Source organism: Vitis vinifera, chromosome 17, assembly GCF_030704535.1.
Source record: "Vitis vinifera cultivar Pinot Noir 40024 chromosome 17, ASM3070453v1".
Lineage (NCBI taxonomy): Eukaryota > Viridiplantae > Streptophyta > Magnoliopsida > Vitales > Vitaceae > Vitis > Vitis vinifera.
Genome location: NC_081821.1, coordinates 8,501,095 through 8,523,207, shown reverse-complemented (window position 1 = coordinate 8,523,207; position 22,113 = coordinate 8,501,095). Strand labels below are relative to the sequence as shown.

General features: G+C 37.4%; 3 protein-coding genes across 5 annotated transcripts; all 3 read right to left on the bottom strand.

Annotated features, from left to right (window-relative positions):
- Nucleotides 1-308: 308 nt before the first annotated feature.
- LOC132252766 (uncharacterized) lies at nucleotides 309-5,091 on the bottom strand. The gene is made up of 4 exons (XM_059733959.1): nucleotides 3,026-5,091; nucleotides 1,766-2,898; nucleotides 1,548-1,665; nucleotides 309-334 (listed from the first exon to the last, which is right to left on the bottom strand). Exons 1-4 carry the CDS (start codon nucleotides 3,582-3,584, stop codon nucleotides 309-311), a joined length of 1,836 nt encoding a protein of 611 aa, XP_059589942.1. The 5' UTR covers nucleotides 3,585-5,091.
- Nucleotides 5,092-10,257: 5,166 nt separating this feature from the next.
- LOC100241539 (PLASMODESMATA CALLOSE-BINDING PROTEIN 3) lies at nucleotides 10,258-15,076 on the bottom strand. The gene is made up of 4 exons (XM_002284076.5): nucleotides 14,751-15,076; nucleotides 14,134-14,373; nucleotides 13,992-14,025; nucleotides 10,258-10,933 (listed from the first exon to the last, which is right to left on the bottom strand). Exons 1-4 carry the CDS (start codon nucleotides 14,800-14,802, stop codon nucleotides 10,636-10,638), a joined length of 624 nt encoding a protein of 207 aa, XP_002284112.1. The 5' UTR covers nucleotides 14,803-15,076; the 3' UTR covers nucleotides 10,258-10,635.
- Nucleotides 15,077-17,708: 2,632 nt separating this feature from the next.
- On the bottom strand, nucleotides 17,709-22,089 carry LOC100854712 (APO protein 3, mitochondrial). 3 transcript variants are annotated; one of them, XM_010664952.3, is made up of 4 exons: nucleotides 21,437-22,089; nucleotides 19,676-20,673; nucleotides 18,413-18,771; nucleotides 17,709-18,081 (listed from the first exon to the last, which is right to left on the bottom strand). In XM_010664952.3, exons 1-2 carry the CDS (start codon nucleotides 21,820-21,822, stop codon nucleotides 19,803-19,805), a joined length of 1,257 nt encoding a protein of 418 aa, XP_010663254.1. In that variant the 5' UTR covers nucleotides 21,823-22,089; the 3' UTR covers nucleotides 17,709-18,081; nucleotides 18,413-18,771; nucleotides 19,676-19,802. The 3 variants fall into 3 exon arrangements, with proteins under 3 accessions (XP_010663254.1, XP_003634299.2, XP_010663253.1); XM_003634251.4 differs by having other exon boundaries at nucleotides 18,413-18,749; XM_010664951.3 differs by having other exon boundaries at nucleotides 18,413-20,673.
- Nucleotides 22,090-22,113: the final 24 nt, after the last annotated feature.

Below are 22,113 nucleotides of genomic sequence, written 5' to 3'. Positions count from 1 at the left end.
CATTCACAAGGATACTATTGGCCAACAATGAAGAAAGACGCGGCAGCATATGTCCAAAAATGTGATAAATGTCAAAGATACGCTCCCATTCCACATATACCATCAATCGCATTAAAATCGGTCTCAAGCCCATGGCCTTTCGCGCAGTGGGGCATGGACATAGTGGGACCCCTCCCAGCAGCACCCGCCCAAAAGAAATTCCTTCTTGTCGCCACTGATTACTTCAGTAAATGGGTAGAAGCTGAAGCATATGCAAGCATCAAAGATAAAGATGTTACCAAGTTCGTATGGAAGAACATTGTTTGCCGTTATGGGATTCCCCAAATCATCATAGCTGACAACGGTCCACAATTTGACAGCATTGCATTCAGGAATTTCTGTTCGGAATTGAATATCCGGAATTCATACTCCACGCCACGTTATCCTCAAAGCAATGGCCAGGCGGAAGCCACAAACAAAACTCTAGTCAATGCCTTGAAGAAAAGGCTGGAGCAAGCCAAAGGGAGGTGGGTGGAGGAACTACCCGGCGTCCTGTGGGCCTATCGGACCACACCCGGACGACCAACAGGAAATACTCCTTTTGCCCTCACATATGGAATGGATGCAGTCATTCCCACTGAAATAGGTCTTCCTACTATCCGGACTGATGCAGCAAAGCAAAAAGATGCCGACACAGAACTAGGAAGAAATTTGGACTGGGCAGACGAAGTCAGAGAAAGCGCATCCATCCGGATGGCAGATTATCAACAAAGAGCATCAGCGCATTACAATCGAAAAGTCAGGCCCAGAAACTTCAAAAATGGTACGCTAGTACTTAGAAAAGTTTTTGAAAATACTGCTGAAGTAGGCGCAGGAAAATTCCAAGCCAATTGGGAAGGACCCTACATAGTGTCTAAGGCAAATGAAAATGGAGCCTATCATTTACAAAAGCTAGATGGCACTCCGTTACTCAGACCATGGAATGTGTTTAATTTAAAGCAGTATTATCAGTAGAAAGAGTACACAAGTGCAAATGAGAAAGAAGTAAGTTTTATTGATATGAGTAAATGTAAATTACAAAGAGACATCCGGACCACAAAAATATACAGAAGGAAAAATTACAGCAGAAAAATTGCAAAAAGAGATAAACTATCAGGGAGCAGGTTTCTCATGGAGCTTCTTTTCTTCACTTGGAGGAATTGAAGGGGTATCTCGCTTTATACCGTTCTTCTTCATGCAGCAGCGATACCCAAAGATAAATGTATCATCCACTTGCCTCTGGTAATCCGCTGCAAGTTCCTCCCTTTCCACAGCAAACTCCCGTTCAAGTTCCTCTTTTTGCACATCCAGACGCAGCTGCAAGTCTTCCTTCTGCTTCTTTTCATTCAAAACTTCTGTCCGGAGTCGACTCAATTCATCCCTTAGCCGGGCTGCCTCACCCTCCGCCTCATGAAGGCGGCCCGCAGTTGATTCTTCTTGACCCTTTGCCTCAGCCAACTCCACCCGGAGGGCTTCATTTTCCTCTCGCATGGTGGATAGACTGGCCTCAGCCTCCTCCATTCTCAGACGCAGTTGATTTTCAATCTCTCGGTGCCGAGAGGAGAAGGTCTTCATATAGTCTGCGGTCTGCAGCAGCTGAGTAAAAAGAGCGTGTTGTTGAGACATGCTGCGGAGGCCCCTCACCAGCTAACACACAAACAAGAAAAGCAAAAACATAAATCATACTACAACAAACACATCAGTGCAACAAAAAGTCAAAAAGCAAAAACACAAGACAGCGGCGTACCGTTTCTATCATATCAAACATCTTAGCAGAGGGCTTGATGGCTTTCCAGTCAGGAGTAATCTGCTTTAACTTAGCTTCCAACTCCGCGTAGCTGAAAGGGCTAGCGGGAGCGGCATCATCAGCAGATTCCTCCTCGGATGAGGAAGGAGAGGGTAGCTCGTGTCCCGGAATCGGAGCCCCCATATTTTCGTCCGGGCACATAGGTCCGGATGCATCCTCAGCCGGAATTATTGCCGGAACGGCTGAGGTCTCAGTAGCCATCTCCACCTCGCCTCCATCCGGATGAGCGTCATGAGCAGAAGCGCAGCTAATTTCAATCTCTTGCTGCCGCTCTTGAAGCCGCTCAAAGAGTCCGGACTGTAGATCGCGCGTCAAACGCGGCTTCTTGAGGGGAGGCCCTTTCACCAGGACTATAGCCAGGCGATCCGGGTCGTCGGAAGGCTGACTTTGGCTTTCTGCCCCCGCTTCCTCCAACGGGGCCGTTTCAGCTGCATCCGGATTGAGGTTGCCCGGATGGTTGATAGATGCAGCTTCCTCAGCCACGTTGGCTAGACGCGCAGCCGCGACTAAGGAGGGACCTGAGTGATTCAACCCCGACATGCGCCCGGGGCCGCTTGAGATAGAGTGCGGAGCAGCATTTACTGGCTCCTCTATCATTACCTCCCCCTCATAGGTAGTTTGTGGAGGAGGAAACTCCTTGGGAGGAGTGGGTTCCTTCGCATCCTTCCCATGCTTCTTCACCAGCTTCCCCCTTTTTCCTGAAGTTTTCTTCGGAGGGGAGTCCGGACCCCGCTTCTGTCCGGGAGCCTTCCGGATAGTGCCTTCAGTCTTTTTCTGATCTCTATCCTCCAGGAGCTTTCGCCGCCTTTCAGCGTCAGCTTCTTTAGCTTCCTGATAGAGGGGGAGCTCTTTCACTGTATAATGCTCCCCAGGCACTATCTCATCCTTTGCCAATTTCCTAGGAAGGATGTTGATAACATATTCCTGGGGCTCCCGGACGACCTCTGTCAAATTCCGCGCCGAGAGCAATGTTTTGTAGGCCCTCTCCTTGGGATCTATTTCAAATAATTTGCAGACACAGGCAAAGGATGCCTTTTCCACCCAATCCACAAGGTGGCCCCTCAATTCCAAACCTGCATTGTCAGCAACAAAAGGTGAGAATTCCGCCCGGAAAGATCTGGAAAAATCAGCAAAGCAAAATCTGGATAAAAAAAAAAAAAAAAAAAAAAAAAAAAAAAAAAAGTTGCAAAACAAGATTACCCGGAATTTTTAGGGTATAATTCGGAGAAAAAGGCCTCGACGGATGCTGCGATAGCCCCGCCCATCCACCCCAGACTGCCACCAGCCCCTTCGCCCCTCCCTTTGTCGAATCTGGCAGTTCTGTCACCATTTGAAGGGAGGGCAGGTGAGCGGACACACTGAAGATATCATTCTTTGCTTTCTTCAGGGAATAGACAAAGAACACCTCCAGTAGCGTCAGGTCGAGGCTGTACAGCATGTTGATGATGCTGCATCCCATCAGCACCCGGACAAGGTTGGGGTGAATAAAGATAGGGGGAATTTGAGAGAAGTGGAGGAATTCCTTGAACAACGCCGGCAGAGGGAACCGGAGCCCCGCGTTGAATTGTTCCTTTGTGAAGAGGATAGCGTTTTTTCCACCTTTCTCAGTAGGCATAGCCGCCTCCTCGTTCACCAGGTCTATCAACACGTCATGGGGGATCAGGAATCGCTCCCGGAACTCCTTCGCATTTAATTTGTCTATCGCCTTTTCGCTAGCCTCGCTGACCCGGACAGACGAAACAGTCTTTTTTGGAGCCATTCCTTACCACAAAGCCAAAGCAAAATCTACACGCAAAAACAATGCAAACGGTTCAGACCAAGCAATCAGAAAATACACAAACCCTAACTCAAAGCCGTCAGAAAAACCCCTCAAAAACCCCTCCAAACAACAACAAAGTACCAACATTCAACAACAATTGCAAACGACTCGTCCAAAACAATGCCCAAGCAAGCCAGAAAGCAAGTGTAAAGAACCAGCAAACGCAACCAAAGGAACGGCAGTAGCAAAGAGATACGTACCAAATACAGCACCGAAGAAGAAGAACGGGTACCGCCTCGATACAAAATCACCAGCAGCAAACCAACAAAGTCGCGATACAAAAGCACTGGTACAAAAGAGCTTTCGGAGTTTTTTTTCTCTCAGAAAAGCAAAGGGCGTAGAAAAAGCAGTAAGAAGAAAGACTCTCAAGAGAATGCAGTAGGAAAAAATACAAAAAGAGGTACAGTACCCTATTTATAGCAGGACAGCCCCTCGGAAAGCCAAACCAACAGCCATATTATCATTGAAACGACATATTGTCTGGGGATACGCAGGGTCGGCGGCTCGTCATAAAAGCCTTTTTGGCTTCCGCACCCCCACCCGCCACGTGGCCCAGTCAGACAAAGGGACTTCTTCAGTTTTCAAAAGCCAGTTATTTTTAACCCGCCCATTTTTTGGGCAAAATAGGCAAGTTAAAAAGGGGGGCAATGTAGGGACCCCTCCCCTTGGGAAACACGTGGCACGCAGCTCATAGTGACACGTGGCACGTGTTATCATCCGGACCATCATTACCCGGATTCCCCTAAGGATATGCATGGTGTAGACATCCTATCCGGACCGCCTCAAGGAAAGGCAAACGACGTTTCATCTTCTCCTATCCAAGGAAGAGCAAACGACGCTGGCAGAGCGTACACATCCGGATAGTCTCCACAACACATCCGGATAGTAAGCATGAGCCATCCGGATATAAATCTTCTGGATGGTCAATTAAAGTAAAGCAAGTCTTACACGCAATCACAACAAGCAGCCATGGCCCACATCCCATCACCTGCAGAATGAGAAGACAAGAGGAAGTGACAGCAAGTCACTTCCCACGATCATTCTGCATAATCGCTTCCCACGATCTCTGACGGCCGCATCACCTACCATAGTCTCTGACAGCCATTCATAGGATGATAGTGCTCCTACTAATACCTATTGTCATCATCACAACAGAAAAGATCTCCTCACCATTAATGAGAGGAACAGTACCCCTGAAGCTGGATATATATACCTTCGCACGAAGAAGAAGGGGGGATCTTCTGGTAACCTCTTGATACCTAAAAAAGGCCAACTGATTTATATATCTCTTTCTCACCATGGCTAACAAAACCATCGGAGGGTGCGTCCGGACACCCTGTCCGGATGCCTTTTGCAGGTGCAACCACTGAATCAAGAACCCCTTGTGTGTTGAGAATCACGTGTCCATCCATATAGCAGCAACGTGGACCATCGGATACGCGAGGCGACAACAATATTGATTAGTTTAATGATAAGCATATATTTCAATATGCATTTTTAACATTTAAAGAAGTTTCAAAATGAACTAATTCAAGCCATTAGAGGTTACTTATGTAACAATTTTCTAAATTTGTTATGTAGTTGAAAAAAGTGGTTTACTAGTTCATCTTTATAGCGCCTATCACTTAAGCAATTGGTTGATCAATTGTTCAACCAATTGACCGTTGAGTCGTCTCAAAGGACACTTGCAAATGCTAATAGCTAGTAAGTGGTCGAATGAGTGATTTATCGACTCATTAAAAATATGTCTAACAACTATTTCTCATAAAAATGGTACTAGTATGATCATTGAAACTCATTTATAATAAACCAACAACTTGCAAATTATTATAAGTCTTAATTCAAACCTTTTTTTAAGCATTTATTGTGCATCAAAACCAAACTTGCATATCCTTCTATTATGCTCGAAAGTCCAAACCCTTTTCATTTGTGTATCTACTTTAGATGAGAGTCCCATTTGTTCATTCTTCAATTATAAATTTGTGAAATATTTAGAGAATATTGTGAGAGCTTTGATAGAGCTTATAAAGGTGTGAGGAGAGAAAGAGCTTGTGGAGGTCCCTTAGTACCCCTTAAACTAATATATAATAATAAAAAAAATCTTGGCACTTGGAAGAAACTTTGGAGCGTGGATGAAAGCAAAATTTTCTAAACCATGATAAAATCATTATTTGCACTTTCCTTCTCTTATATTTGTTACTGGTGATGCCTTTATTTTTATATTCTTATATGTTATCTTATAACATTTTGTAAAAATTTAAAAAATGATCACTACCCAATTCACTTCTCTTTTTTAGGTGATTACCATAGATTTGTTAATCATCAATGCCATATATGCTTTTGTAATTGTCACCTATTAGAAACTTTAATTGCTAATGACTAGTTAGACAATTGATCGACTAAGTTACTAGTTGTACAAAAATCGCTACCTAATGGCCACTTTCTAGTCATTCTTAATCCTAAAAATCATCATATTATCGTTGTAAGCCTTAAATACTCTCTTAAGTGTAAATGCTACCAAACTTGCATACTATCTTGCTTGCAACATTAGAGCCTAAGTTTTGTGGATGCGGAAGCTCTGATACCAATTTAGTGTACCAGCAAAAGCTTTTAATGCAAACATACTGCTTTAAAAACATAAAAATAAAACAATCACACAAATAATATACAAGGTTTTAATGTGGTTTGACCAACCATGTCTACATTCACAGATGAGAAATAATCATTTTATTACACCATAAAAAAATATTACAAAAAACAATACCGATACAATTATTAGGTTTTTAAAGCATTTTATATTTCTCCACTCCTTGCATCCACACCCTTAACCATGAACCCCCTACCCCATCGGGTATCTCCCATTTTTTCTCACACTTTATTCACCACCTATGGTCTTTATAAGCTCATATCTATCTCATAACTTTTTTCATTCATGATCTAAAATATTCATACAGATATTCTTAAAAACTTTTCTTATTTTATAAGAAAATATAATATTACAATAACATATCAATTTATGAGATATCCTATATAATATTATTTACAAAAAAGAAATTATACTAATTAGGAATTTGAGACACTTTCCAACGCTAAGTATCTTCACTTGTATCCTTTTGTTAAAGCTAACTCTTGTATTTATTGTTATTCAATTCAATTATACTATGACAGAAACATATTTAACTGAGTATATTTTTCTTATGAGAGATTATAAAAGTCCATTGCTACTTATAAATAAAGTATAAAGTGGAATTCCTTGGCACAATGAAATACCTCAATGCTTGGGGCTTGAGCTTGAAGCCATGGATATAGGCGAGTTTATGTCAAACCACTTTTAAATTGTCGTTTGCTTGCTCTTTATTGTCTACATACTATCCCTTATTAAATGTACACTTAGCCTTTAAAATGTCTATTAGTTGAACAATTTTCAAAAATCTATTCATTAACATCCGATTCATTCCCTCTTACGTTGGATTCCTTAACTTCACATAATTAATTGGAGCATTGAAGTAAAAAGCATTTATATCACAAAGCAAACTACCACCACATCTAATAAGACAAAAAGAAGCAAAAGAAGTCATTCTTAGAAGTTACCAAGTTTAAATTAACATAAACATTGAACTATCAAATGAGAAATTGTTTACCACTAAAATCCTACATAATTTCCATGTGATGGTTGCTTAGTACAAAAATAATAATAATGCTTCAATGATTTCAAACAAAGCAAACTCAATGTTATTTTCGAACGCTATGTAGTTAACATATAGTTGACACCTTATCAAAGACATAACATTTGCAAGGTCAAACCAAACAACCAAATCTATATCAAGTTCACTTTCCTAATGGGAGATTGACAATAGCTTGTTGGTTGAGTCAAATGAAGACTTGTTGATGAAACTTGGAGTGTGAATATTAAGTACCCATTGTGAAGGACTCTGTGGTCTAAATGTGGCTTTATTGAAATTATGGATTTCTTAAAAAATAAAAAATAAAATACAGTTTTTTAAATTGGAAAATAAGAGTATTAATAAAATAAACAAAAGACGACACTTTTAAAAAGTGTCAAGGTTAAAGCTTCTCCCGACACTTATAAAAAATGTCATTCTTTGAAATTCATCGTAAAAATGATGCTTGTAAAAGCATTGTTATTTAAAAACGTCTTTATTTTTCCCTCTGAAGCACCAAGAAAATGCAATTGTCAATAATAATCATTTTTGAGAATAAATAATGGCACTCCATATAAGTGTCAAGAAATAAAGCGTCATTAATTTAATTTTTTTTTTTTTTTTTGTAGTAGTAGTGTTTAAAGGATAATTAAATTATATTTACTTTATTTTGGTGGGAAAAAAGACAAGAGGAAAAACATAAAAGATTGTGAACAAATTGTGTTTGAATGGTGGGATTTTGCAAGTGCACATCTCATATAATGGTATATGGAGACATTAACATAGGATTATCTTCTTGTGACTCAATAGTCATGGTTATAGAGAACCCCACCCGTGATCATAATCCTTGATACCAATACATTTTTAGTCACGATTTTAATAAAAAAATATAAAAGAAAGGTTTAGTAATAATTTTTTTTCTAAAACAAATCAAAGCTTAATGTTATTTTGGTCGTGGTCACAATTTCCCTCCAACCATGTTCAAAATTTCTGATGGTGGCAAAAGGTCATATTTGGTCGCAATTTTTTTTAACCACGGCTAAACAATCATGATAAAATCATGTGAATTAATAACTTTTAACACGTGGATTGATAACCTTTATCATGATTGATATTTTTTAAGTTACATACTTTTTCTAACGTTACATTTCATAAAGTTCATAACGGTGACTTATGACTTCCAGATGGCAAGCAATAGTTTTGACGGTGGAATGAAAACTCATACTAGATTTTAGATCCTCAAATGCAAAATCTATTGGATCCCAAAACTTCTCAAATTGCCTAAAAGATAATATTGTAAATTGAATAATCCAAAGCCCACCACTCTCAAGCCCAACCCAATGAAAGTGGTTTGGGCTTGGATTGGTCCAAATAGCTAGTCTACCCAACATAGGCAACCTTATAAGTTATAAGGTATGGTGTTAGAACCACTAGCATTAGACCCAAAGTGGAGAATAGTTAAGACTTAAGAGTACAGCATTACAAATGGTATTAGAATTGATCTCTCTCTGATCTCCAACCTACATTTGTGTTCACATGAGATATAATTGCGATATTCTACGTCGAATAAGGGAAAAAAGTTTCTGACTCATATGACTGGGAGCAAATCTTTAAATTTTTTAACATCGTAATTGAAACAAGATTTAGTTGTACATAAATCTTTGAGCACCTCTTAATGTTTAAAGCTAAAACCTGAACCAAAGTCACAATTTTTAAAAGATAATATTGATATATAAAAGTTTCATAAAATATGAAAAAATTATTGCGCAAGCTAAAATAGAGTTAACAAGAAATTAAATTGTCTTAAATCATAAGCTCTTTAAACAAAAATTACAAATTTAACTAAATAGGTGTAAAAGCTCCTATTAAACTTCAAAAAGAATTCTCAAAATTCAAAACAAACAAGAGCATAACATCCTTTACTATTGAAGGGGACTTCTCTCATTAGAAATTTAGTAAATACAATATTATTTTAACAAAATATGTATCAATTTGGCATAAAAATTCATCAACCCCACCTTATCCACATGTATAAATCAACTTTTTTAAAATTATTTAAAAGTGGTTTATATGAAGGGCAATAATTTAATAAAGCCAAGGAACAGCCTGAATGGGTCTGGTGTTGATTTGGAGAGAATATTCTTGGAAGATATGAAAAAAGAGAATTACTATGTTTGCTCAGAAGAGAATATTAGCAAGAAAAAGAGGCAAGTCACATGTCAGATGGCCCAATGTTTCAGTGTCACCAATGATGTTACCCATAACAACAACATTTGACTTTAAGTTCTGAGTACATGATGAGAGCCATTGAGTTAAAGCTTTAATCACAAAAGAGAATCATGATATGAACATGAACAGAGCAGAATATGCCAAAAAGAAAAATTGAAATCACTGAATTAATCATTATTCCTTGATTTTCATCAGGTTGATCTTTTTTCTTCCATTTTAGTTTTGGGTCATATTGCAATATGGCAATGAGCATTACAAAAGATTCTCAGATGCACTTCCATGGAGTTCATCTCTAGAACTAGGGGTGTGCCCCATTCAAGTTGAAGTTCCAGCACGAAGTGCGACTTTATCGTGATCAAGCTGTAAAAGCCTAAAAAGCCTTCCTCTGTCCTTGGTTTGCTCAAGGCACAAAGACCCATTTGGTCTCCCTTGTGGAGATAAAGGTCTGGGCTTTCTTTGAGGTTCTGTATTGGGCAGCTGAGACAGGACTATGACACCCCTAATCAAGCTCAAGCCAAGTTAGATAGAGACACCTCAACCAAATTCTAAAACCCCAACAAAATGCAATACAAGCTTAAAAAACTAAACTAACAAATACCAAGATCTTCTGGTCTCCATACTGCAGATGTGAGTTTAGAATATAAAATGAAGAATCTAGCATATAGAAAAAGAGTAGATAAAAAGAAAAAGACCCTTGAAGATCATGAATACCAATAGGAAAATGAGGCACCAACTTCTCATCAAATTAATATATTACTGCCTCTCTAGATCTAGATGTACAACAAAAAGGGAAAAAGGGTACAGAGTACACAGCGTGAGAGAGAGAGAGAGAGAGAGAGAGAGAGAGAAAGAGAGAGAGAGAGTGAGAAGAGAGCAGTCCCACCAGCAACCCCACCCCAACCCAAAAGGAATCAAAAGCCATCTTTTTTTTACCAAGTAGGAAGGGGAAGAAAAAAACAAAAACCTAGCAAGGCTGTCTTTAGATGATTTCCCACAAAACAACAGTAGAATCACATGCATTGCACCACCACTGCGCAATTCTTCAACATCCACCTTTCACCACCCTGCCCCACCACCACCACATCTAGTTCTTTGTTTCTTCAACCCCACAAAAGCATCAAGCCTGAAAACCAGAGGGTTATAAAGAAAGAGAACATGCAAGTATTTTGAAGCATAAACCCACCATGACTGATGTCTGTGTTGATGCCAGCTCCTGATGGGCCAACACCACTGTTAATGCCGCCATATACCCCAGTAGAAGGTGTCCCAGTGTAAGGTGAAGTGGTTGAGGGTGTTGTAGTTGAGGGTGTTGTAGTGGATGGCGTGGTTGAGGGCGTTGTGGTTGATGGTGTGGTTGAGGGAGTTGTCGTGGAAGGGGTTGTACTGGTGCCCGCAGAGCTGAACCAAGAAAACAATGCAAGCGCATTAGCATCAACCTTGAAAAACCATATACCACTAAAGCAAATGCATAACAAGATAGTACACAGTAATCCAGACAGGCTTAAGGTCATTCAAAAATTAATGAGTTTTAAGCCTAAGAAGATGGTTGCACAGATCTGATGCAACATTATTAAAACTTTTAACTTCCCAATTTTCCAACCAATAACTTGAGACATAGAATATTTGCCCCCTTCAAAGCAAGCTTAAGTTCTTATTATCTCTCGGTTGTATAACCTAGTGGTAAGAAATTGTCCCACGTTTTGGGACCCTTTTTATGCTGTCATAAAGCAAAGACAGGGAGAGCAACAGTTTTACCTAGGCATCTACCAAGCATATGGGTTAAAAGGAAGAAGGTTGTACTCCAGAACATAAATGGCACAGGGGAGAGGCATTTGGGCTGAAATTTACCATTCTATACAAGTCATGGAAGTGAACTTGTCTTGAACATTTATAAAAAGCAAGCTTGCCACAAGTATGTCCTCAGAAATACACGAAATCCCAGCAACCATTTTCCACAGCCAAACATACATTAAATTCTATAAACGCTGTTTCACGTGAAAAAACCCACCCTAGCATTATAAATAAGATGACCATCACAGCCAATTTCTCCTCACCAAATTTGATACAGAAGGATGTCATTTGTAAGATAAATCCCAAAATATGACATCGTTCTTCATCAAAATTCATGATGGAGAATGAAATAAGATGGCCATTGAAACCGCAATAAAGTTGTAATATATATATATATATATATATATAAATATATTTATTTGAATTAAAATCCTATGAATACATAACAAGATTGGTTCCAACATATCCAGTCCAGTGACTGCCATAATGCTCACACAAACTTTTTGTTTGCTGGTTCTTATATATCCAATGCATAATTACTTACCTTGACACCAGCACATTGACGGCTAAATTTATTATTTTTGAAATAACCACCCAAAATTCCATTTTAGTTTAGTTTGTATTCCATCTCTCTTAAAGATTTTAGAACAATGGTAAACACTACGGTATTAGCACAAAGGATTGTGTGAAAAAATTGCATCACTCTATCCCCAAATGAAATATTAATCAATATTTAACATGGTGGTCTTTCCATTTAAGCGACTGTGTTGAAAGAGGTAAACCGAACTACATCAATGTGGGTAATCTGGGAATGAATTAGTCAATCCAAGAATCACATGCTGTTGGTTCCATATGGTATGCTCCTTCCAAATGTTGGGGCTATTCATATGATGAACCCCACTTAAGAGAACAATTGTACAAAAAATCAATATGATTAAAAAAAATTTAACCATTTGATTCTTTTCTTTTCTTTAAATCGTACTTGGATAGGTTCGCTTCTTCAACATAACCAATGGATAAAATCATCCAACCATATTGATTTTTTACACAATTATCCTCTCAAACAGAACCTATCATTTGATGAGTTCCAATATTCTAAACGAATATTCCGCATAGAAAATAGTAGCCCAAAAATACTAGAGCGCCTAGATTTGCCAATGGAAAGCCAATCCCAAAAGGTTCATAACACACTTATGCAGACATGAAAGAGGCTCTACCTAAAAATAAAACCCCAGGAGCCACCTAAACACTATGGTATCACATGTGTACATACAGCCCTCAGGATACCAATAAATGTCAAAAAGTTCCTCAAATCTCGAGGCAGTGGTCCACCCATCACTTTGAATCATACTCATGAATAATTACTTTACCGTTCGTTCAATGTGGACAAGCTTAGTTGACAGTAGTGTCCAGACAAAATCCCTACACTCCCCCCTCTCCTCCCCCCTCCCCTTATCACTGTTCTGGGTGCTGATATTTTATTTATTTATTTACAAAGGATACAGTCTCAGAACAAAGGGAAATCTTTTCACAAGGTGATACACATTGTACCAATCAACTCTACTCACATCTAACCTTCAGTAAAAGACACACTAGATACCAATAATTGAAGAATCTTTGAAGAAAGCGAAAAGCTACACCAACAGCTCTACCAGCAATAAATGCGTAATGAGTCAGGAACATCATCATACAATTACAATGCATCCAATGAAAAAGGGGCTCCGATTCATCATTAGATCAAAGATGAAAAAAAGAAGAGGGTGTTGGTGTTGGATTTTCACACTAAACTTATCATCATAAGATAGAAGGCTTCAAAAAGAAACAAAGGATGCAGACTGCAACCATTCAAAAAGCTATTCTTTCCAAATAAAAAAAGAAAAGATGCCCATCCACCAAGGAAAAATGTATCTGATAAAAGAAAGGCTCATCGATGAAGGAATCAAAAGAAAGCGGCACAACACAAAAAGCAGGCTCCACTTTCGATTAAATCACGGCTTTTATTTCCAAAATTTTCTATTCTTTTTTTTCCGCAATCTTATTTTCAGCAAATTTCACCCACCCGAGCTTTCTAAAACAAGCAGTTCATCATACTCCTCCAAAATTAACCATATTTTATAGCTACCAAAAATATTAAAGTATTTGAGTTGCCAAAACCTTTCCCAAATATCCAATTTTCAATCAGCTTCCAGGAAAAAGGGAGCGTGTCCATCTGAAATAAAATTCATTTCCTGGAGTGGAGGAATCGGAATCCCACCAACTAGCTCTGAATTCAAAAACCATGGACCACATCCTGGAATGATTTTAGAAAACAGAAAATATTTATGGGGATCTGGGCATTTCTACATGGAAACAAACCATGCCATTACTCCTATATTTGTTAACTTTTTCTTTCTCTTTTGACCCTTTTTCTAGGCATTGATTTAGCTCTCTTCAGACACACCTCTTTTACTCATAATACTGCCATACACTAATTTACTTTCAGATGAAGAAAAGATCTGAGTTGGGTTCATGGTCATCCCATTGTGCCCTTTGGACCAGAATTATCTAGTATAAACAGGGGCACCCCATTTCCAAAATAAAGGCACCTTAATCACTGTTCTGAAAAGTATCAGACCTGCAACACCCCATTAAAGAGAATAAAAATGAAAGAGATTAAAATGCATACCTGATGCTAGAAGGATAGACACAACCAGAAGCGCCTGTAAATCACCAACAAAAAGCAAAATTTGTAACTAAAAAGAACTAGTTCTCTAATATTATTACTACAAAAAATGTTAAAGGGAGAGGGATGGCTTGTGAGGGCTTACTTGGATCAGATGTAGCAACAGAGGCAGTGCCAGCAAAATCACAGGTTCCTTGAGCCTGACCTTTCTTTTGGAAATAGCTGTTGACAGCATATGAACAATGAGCTCTTACAGTGTTGGGGTTGTAACAACCACCATTTTGATGGATAGGGCCACAGTCTGCCCCAGCTCCACATGCATAGTCCAATGTTTTCTGCAGGACAGCATCGCTAAGCCCATCTTTGCAAACACACCAATTAGCACCTACAAAAATTCAGGAAAAAAAAAAATTCCATCAGAAGAAAAGCAAAAAAAAAAAAAAATCAAGATAAATGCAGAGGGTAAGTCCTGAGCGCTTCATGTGACATTTCAGCCCATGTGAAAGGGTTACAAAAGAAAGAAAGAAAAAAAAACCCAGAACCAAACAAATATGAAAAAGAAGACTCAAAAGAAGAAGAAGAACCCATGAATTTGCAACAAAAAAACGGACTCAAAAGAAAAACCAAAAGCTGCTTAGGAGGATCCATTGCAGAAAGAGCATGCCAACCAAATAAAAGCAGGAAAAAAGGAGAACCCAGGTCCAAAAACACATATCAGTAGAAAAATTAGAAAAAAAAAGGGACCAGATATTCAAGCCTTACTTGAATGACCAGCCATGGCCAAAATGAGCACCATGTAGACTAAAGCAGCCATGATTTAAGCAGAAGAAACAAAGGGGATGAGTCTTGAGTATGGGGTGGAAGAGATAACACTGGTGCTCAGAGAAAGGCTTTTTCTTGCAGGTTGAGAGAGCACTAGAGAGAGAAAAAGAGAGAGATACAGTGATGGAGAGGATGTGAGAAATGGGAATTTCTAGTAAAAAAAAAAGAAGAAGAAATATATAGATACAAGAGTGATGTAGATGGTGGGGTGAAAGTGGGCCAGCTGTGTGTGTCGGTTAATGGGTAGTGTATTTGTTTGTTGCTACTCTACTCTTACTCTTACTCTTCGCTTCTCTTTATCATCTACCAAGGACATTGCAGAGTGTCATAGGGAGGCGAGCATGCGTAAGCTTTTTGGCCTCTCCCCCTCTCTGCTGTTCTGCATACTCCACCCACAAACCAACCCAAATCCATATGAATTCGGATCATCGCATTTAGGGATACAATTGGAGCATTTGTCCTCTATTTGTGAGCTGTTTTAGAGTCGGTTTTGCAGATTCTATCAACAGTTTTTAACCTTTCTAACTTGAAATTTTTTATTATTTAAATATTAAAAATATTAAAAACATTTCAAAAAATTATTGACAAACACATTTGTATAATGCATTTGACAATAATTTCGATCAATCTTTTTAGTTTTTTAAATACTTAAAAAATAAAAAAATTTCAAATGTTATAATACATTTGCAATGATTTTATAAAACGTTTCTGATATTTTTAAAACTTGAAATTTTTTTAACTTTTTAAATATTATAAATACTGTAATTTTTTTTAAAATTATTTCCAAAAGTACTCTTAGAAGGTTATAAAAAAATAATTTTGAGAATAATTTTTAAAAATTATTATACGATGTTTTATAAACTGAAATTTTATTTGATTAAGTAAAATATTTTAAATTTATTTTTTATATTTTAAATATATTTTAAAAATAACTTTGATATATAGTCATTTATTTTGAATCAATTATAATTATTTTTTAATATAATATTTAGAAAATAAATTATTATAATAGAAAACGTTCAAAAAATGATTTCTTAAAACAACACATTTTTTATTTTTAAGAATAAAAAACCTTTTTTTTTTATTTTAGAATTGATAACTATTTTAAATAAAACCTTTAGGAACTCTTTTTTTTTTTTTTTCAAAGAGTTTTAAAAATAAAAGACTTTTTTTGCACTCAAAAATAAGATTGATGATTATTTATTATTAAAATATGGTATTTTAAAAAATATTTTCACTTTTTCTGGGAATTATTTTAAAAATTGATTTGATAAACATGATACATTATTAAAAATAAAATATTAGATATAAAACATTTTTAAGAAGTATAGAAAAAAATAAGTTGATAAGTAAAGTCTCAAAACTGATTTATATCTAAATAAAAAAATTATAAAAATAGCTTCATTGTTGCGTATTTATCGGAGAGTCCCCCACACTTTCTTGCACTTTCAAACCCATGGGATCCATCTATTTAGTTTATGATTAAATAAAATATTACAAATATTTATAAATTATTTTTATGAAATAATATTATATATGAATTTCGTAAGACTATGTTAAGAAAAAACCTAAAAAAAAAAGTATTAAAGAAAATAACTTTATTATATTTAGTTTTATTATAAAAAAATAAATAAAAATAAAATATAATTAAGATTATTTACAAATTTATAAAGGGGAATAAATAAAATAAATTTAGAGGAGCATATAAAAACAATTTATCAGATATAAACCTATTTTTCACTTTCCTACACTTTTTATTTCTTTTTATTTTTCATTCTATTTTCTTCCTTTTTCATTTTCCCTCGAGTTTCTCGGTAACCAAACAACATACCCTAAATATTTCAAGAACGATAATATGATGGATGATGATGGGATTAATGTAATTGTAAATATGAACGTGAATCATTGGGCATGATTTGAACGGTGACTACGAGCTTAAAAAACCAAGATAGAGGTGGACGATAGCTGGCAGTGGGCCCCGCCTCATCCTCCCCACCTGTCATTATTGTGTCCTTTTGATTCCTTTTTATTTCTCTCTCCATTTGAATTTCTTTGGATTTAGTGCAACGGCCCTTTTTTTTTTCCTTTAATTTATTTATTGCCCTTTTATTTTCTTTGAATTACCAAATCCTCGCTCCTTTTTGAAAACCCCAAGAAACATCCCCTTTCTGCAACGGCTCTTGACCAACGTTAAAGAATGCTAATGCTAATTATTTTTATTATATAAATTATAATAAAAACGAAATTTCAATCCAAATTAACGTTAAAATTATACTTTTCATCACAGGAATAAACCACCTAAAATATTCATTTTGAACTTCAAATATTCTCATAAGGAAGAATGTTTTTTTAAGCATATTTTACAATTATTTTAGTCCTTAATAAATTTTTTTGATGATAAATTAAAAATATTTTAAGGCCTCACAGTTTTTGAAAAAGGTTTTGAATAATAATTTTTAAAAACCGTTTATAAAAAAAATTTCAAAACCTAAAATATTTTTAATATTTTTAAAAATAATTTTTATATTTATTATTTTTTTAATCATTTTACATATCCATATAATTATTTTCTAAAACAATTATAAAAAAAGTAAAAACAACTTATTTTTATTATTAAAAGCACAAAACAAAAAATAATTTATAATTATCAAATATATTTTCTTATTATTTTTTTTGTTTAAAAGAAAAGAAAACTGTTTTCAAAATCAGTTTTGAAAAAAGCTCTAAGCCATTTCACACTTCAAATATGTTTTATATTATATCAAAATTACTATTTTCAAATGAAAGCTTTCAACTTTAGCTTTTACCAAGTCAAAAGTAAAAAAGCTATTCTAATTTTATTTTTGAAACATGTAGAAAAAGTAGTTTAATTTAAACTTTTGCGTAATAAAAAGGCAGTTTTTCAAAACACCTGTTTTGTCACCGGAGTATTTGGTCTAAAAATACATGAAAAACCGTGCATGATTTTAAGCTTTAACACAAAATCACACCCCAGCGCCGACCTATTTCTGAAGAGCAATCCGCCACAACGGCATTTTTTTTCCCGACCGTTGCTCCACATGGGCCCATACACCACCGCATAAAGACATGCTCTTGAGCCTAGCTGCTGGTAGGGAGCCAATGGAGCCATTGTGTCACACATGCACACATGCGCGCCAGCTGAGAATGCACAGTCCGTGGCTCGTACTTTTTGTCTCTGTTTGGTTTCTGGCTATTGGTCCACTTGCAGCTATAGGTCAGCTGCCTAATGCCACGTCTCCAAAATCTCACACTGCATACAAATCCAGTAAAATGAATGGTGCTTTGATAACAAAAAAAAAAAAAATCATAGGGTTTCTCATATCAGATCCACATTGTGTCGTATTCTTATTGACAGCCACCCAAAACCTCGAGCCTCTGTTAGGCCAATCACCAACCCCAATGTGAATCTTTACAGAAACCCGAGGAAGTTGTGAAGTTAAATGCTGTATTTGGAAATGCATTTTGGGTTCCAAAATCTTAGAAGGTATCGAATTAGCTTACTCCCCAAAAAAATCCAAATTTTGATCAACACGAGGGCAAAAATTGGGAAGCAATTTACAGAGGATGAAATGGAGAATTACCAGGAAAACCCTGTCTCTGTAGAAGCCAGGTGAAAACTGGAAGCTTCAGGCTCCCAGAGGGAGAGGGCTGATCCGGCCATGTGAAAAATTGTATTCAGCACATGTTTTTTCCATCCCGGCCGAAGATAGTAATGCTTTCAGTCTCAAACTGGGGCAATACTACACGTATTCCAGCCTCAGGCCATATGAGAGAAATCAGAATTCCGGCAGGAATGGCACTTTGTGGGGTTGATGAGCATGAACGATAGTACCGAATGATGCTGAATTTGTCCAAATCAAGGTTCTTCAAGGATGATTTCATGAAGGGACCAGCTCCCACTTTGATAGTAGTCAAAAGCTACACAGAGATTTAATCAATACTGAAATTGCAGAAAAGAAGACAATGAATTGAATCAAGGCCATCTATTGAAATCCTCAACAGATAGAAAAACAAGCAAGCCACCTCTTATTCTAGTAAAAAACAAGCATTCAATTTGAACAATTTAAGACAAGATTCAATTAATATTCATGATCCCCGTCCACTATGTGCAATATATGCTTTGTATTGGCCATCCACATACCAAAACCCTCCTAACTGGTTTGATCCAAAGACACAATACAGATTTGAGGTACATAATTCTATCACCTTTCCCCATGGTTTCACCCCTCAGGAAATCGGGATTTGTTCCTTAATTTTGATGTTTCATCTTATAAGAGGAAGAGGAAGAAGAGGAGATAAAACTGTTTAAACAATTGATTTGTGCCATGGCTTACTCCACAAAGACCCACTTAAGTGCTCAGCATCAAGTAATTCCAATAGGTATTGATAACCTTGGACTAAGAATCTATATTAGGTGCTAGACTTTGAAGGAGGAGATGAGAGTCTCAGCAAAACAATTTAAGGAGGAGATTAAAGGATACAAGAATTTCTCTGATCACTACATGTGACATTCCAACAAGAAACTATCTATTTTCCTTTCTGAACGATCTTGAAAGTGTTTTTTCCCCATAAATTCTTAAGAAAAAAGTCATATTATATGGGTATGGACACTTCTCAAGTTATTTTGTCCAGGCCTCTCAGTGGGTTTTGGACCAGATATGGTCCAGTTGCCAAACTATGAAATTATGGACCACCAACAGTTGGCAGTAATCAATTTGGAAGCCACATCAAATTTAAGGTGGCCTCTTCTAGTAGTATGTGCTAGATTCTTTTAATGAGACTGCAGGTGATGAAAAATTTGCACATCTACAATAGATCAACAGCCTTAAATGAAAAGGACTTACTGGAAACTCCTTTTGAGTCGAATTCCATCAAGACAAAGAACTTCAGCTCTAATGCAAAAGCAAAGGATCTTCAGATTCTCTAATGTTTTGAGTAATGTACCATTCATCTGTGGGAAGAAACACCATGTCAAGCAACAAGATCAACTTCATCACGGTCAGGCGGAACCACGTCCAATCTCATCATACTCCTATACTGATCTGGAATGGATGCACCACCCTGCACACACAACTCCACCACAGCTGGAGCCTTGCCATAATACCGCTTCAGGCTGTTATCCAAAGCAGGCCTATTTTGATCCTGTACATGCCAGACATAGTTGGGACCCACAAGATCATCTATTGTTGCTTCTTGCCAAGCATGCAAACCGTTGCGAGACTGGTGCTTTGATGCTTTGCACATTCTCACCTTGTGTCCCTTGGGACCCACCTGAACTTCAGGACAATATCCACAAGTCTTCACACTGTACTTCTCCATAATCTTTTTCGCTCCTGATATCATCTCAAACCATGATTCAAGTGTGGTGGTACTTAATTCCTTCAAGCTCTTCTCCTCCCCATTATTTGAATGTGTGAGAAAATGACTAGGATTATGTGAATTGGAATTCCTTTCCATCTCTTCAGTTTTGGTCCCCAAATCAGAAGCTTCTACATTTCTTCTCATTTCATCTTTTTCTGTCTCTGGCTCAAAATCTACAATTCTTCCTTCAATACAATATACAGGCCTTGCTCTTCTCTTTGTAGGGTACTTTTCAAGGTCTACACCTGCTTGAATGCAGAGCTCTAAAATGGCAGGGATTCTTTTGATGTTAAACCTCTCATCATGTACAACTCTGGGTTTTCCAACACGATCACAGAGATGGAAGCATTTGGGAAAATAAACTGCATCTTCAACTCGCCCCTTTCTCCAAACATGTTTAGAACTACGGAAACCACTCTTTGGACCAGTGCACGTTCGAATTTCGTGACCCATATGGCCAATGTGAACTTCAAAGCAGAACCTGAAAGCAAAGCCTTATAGAGAATTAGCAAATCAGTTAAATGCTGCAAGGGCATCGGTTATTCAGCAGCAGACTCATATGGAGGCCAGGCATGAAAAGTGAAACATGTACAGGAAGGCGAGGAGAATTGGAGGTTTTAATTGTGCAAATTAATTTGGTATGTTTCAATTATCTCTCTGTCTCTATATTTTCCAGTTTTCTCCAAAATAAGATCATCTTCTCACCCTGTTGTCTTGATATTCGAGGAAAAAGTTTAATTTATCTGAAACCACAAAGAAGCAGCAAAACTAAATGCTAAGTAGAAGATGCAAGAGGTTGAGCCAGATACAAAGAAGTACCCAGCTGCAAGAGGTTGAGCCCGCCCCAAAATTAACAAAGACAAATCTCACCCAGGAAATCAACTGAACACAACTTGGAAAACCAGTAGGATCCAGAACCAACATAGAAGAAACAAAGACTTAACTCATAAGTTTTTCATTTTCTGACACACCAAAATAACAGGCCACATATAACCTAAATGTAATTTTGTTGAGCTTGATTCTAGGTTTCTAGACCTTGTATTGACAGTTTAGAAATGGGCTAACAATCTCTACTAAAAGACCTAAATTTGCAGAGAAAAAGGATAGCTTACAATTAGCATTCATGTGAATTGTAACCATTGCCTATGAAACAAGAAAATGTATTCCCACAGGAAAAGGCAACAAACAAAATATATAAGAGATATCCCATTAAAAAGATTAGAAGAAAAATCACAGGATAGTACCTGCAGCGTTGAACGGGAATGACATCAATGAGTTTTCTGAGGCCAAGGAGGAGTGACTGTTGGGCTTGATAAACTTGATGAGCCACCCCGATGAGTTCAGGGACAAGCAAACCATTGTCGGGGGGGTCTTCAAGCACCCTACTAGGCTGGGCCTTTCTAGCTTCCTTCTCTTCCTTGGCTCTTCGGATCAGAATTTTCATGGGTGTTGGATACGGCTTCCTCTCCGACTTTCTTCTACAAGGCCTTGGTACATCTGCATACAGTGGATCATCCACTCCTTCCCCTCCTAGGGTTAGGGTTCTTCTGGAAGCAAAGAAGAAAATTGGACTTAATTGGCAGTGTACCCTCTTGGAATAAGAAAATTGCGAAATTATTCTTCTCTGCATCACTTAGGTAGAAATTCCCACTGGTGAATTTCAGGTTTTCTGGTGAATCTCAAATTCCCAACAAACAATCAAGCTGTAACTAAAAGCAACAAAAACCAGAATCTGAAAGTATGTTCGACGGCGAAAATGCCGGCAACTGTGACGTCGTGGATTGATTCGCGCCTTCTCTGAATTCGCTAGGGTATTCACGGTGTTGGAAGCTAGGGGTAATGCGCAGAAATGACAATTTTGCCCTGCGTGAAGTGACGTGGCGTGATGTGATTGGTTTGTAGCTATTGGACTCTTCAGCCG

Excerpts from the sequence above, each read along its gene's own strand:
- LOC100241539 (XM_002284076.5), bottom strand. The coding sequence starts at position 14,802 with ATGGCTGCTTTAGTCTACATGGTGCTCATTTTGGCCATGGCTGGTCAT. Across the intron at positions 14,374-14,750 it reads GGCCATGGCTGGTCATTCAA|GTGCTAATTGGTGTGTTTGC; the intron begins GTAAGGCTTGAA and ends GAATTTTTGTAG. Across the intron at positions 14,026-14,133 it reads TGTTGCTACATCTGATCCAA|GCGCTTCTGGTTGTGTCTAT; the intron begins GTAAGCCCTCAC and ends GGTGATTTACAG.
- LOC100854712 (XM_010664951.3), bottom strand. The coding sequence starts at position 21,822 with ATGCAGAGAAGAATAATTTCGCAATTTTCTTATTCCAAGAGGGTACAC. Across the intron at positions 20,674-21,436 it reads ATTCCCGTTCAACGCTGCAG|GTTCTGCTTTGAAGTTCACA; the intron begins GTACTATCCTGT and ends CTTTGCTTTCAG.
- LOC132252766 (XM_059733959.1), bottom strand. The coding sequence starts at position 3,584 with ATGGCTCCAAAAAAGACTGTTTCGTCTGTCCGGGTCAGCGAGGCTAGC. Across the intron at positions 2,899-3,025 it reads TTATACCCTAAAAATTCCGG|GTTTGGAATTGAGGGGCCAC; the intron begins GTAATCTTGTTT and ends CTGACAATGCAG. Across the intron at positions 1,666-1,765 it reads TGTTTGATATGATAGAAACG|CTGGTGAGGGGCCTCCGCAG; the intron begins GTACGCCGCTGT and ends TTTGTGTGTTAG.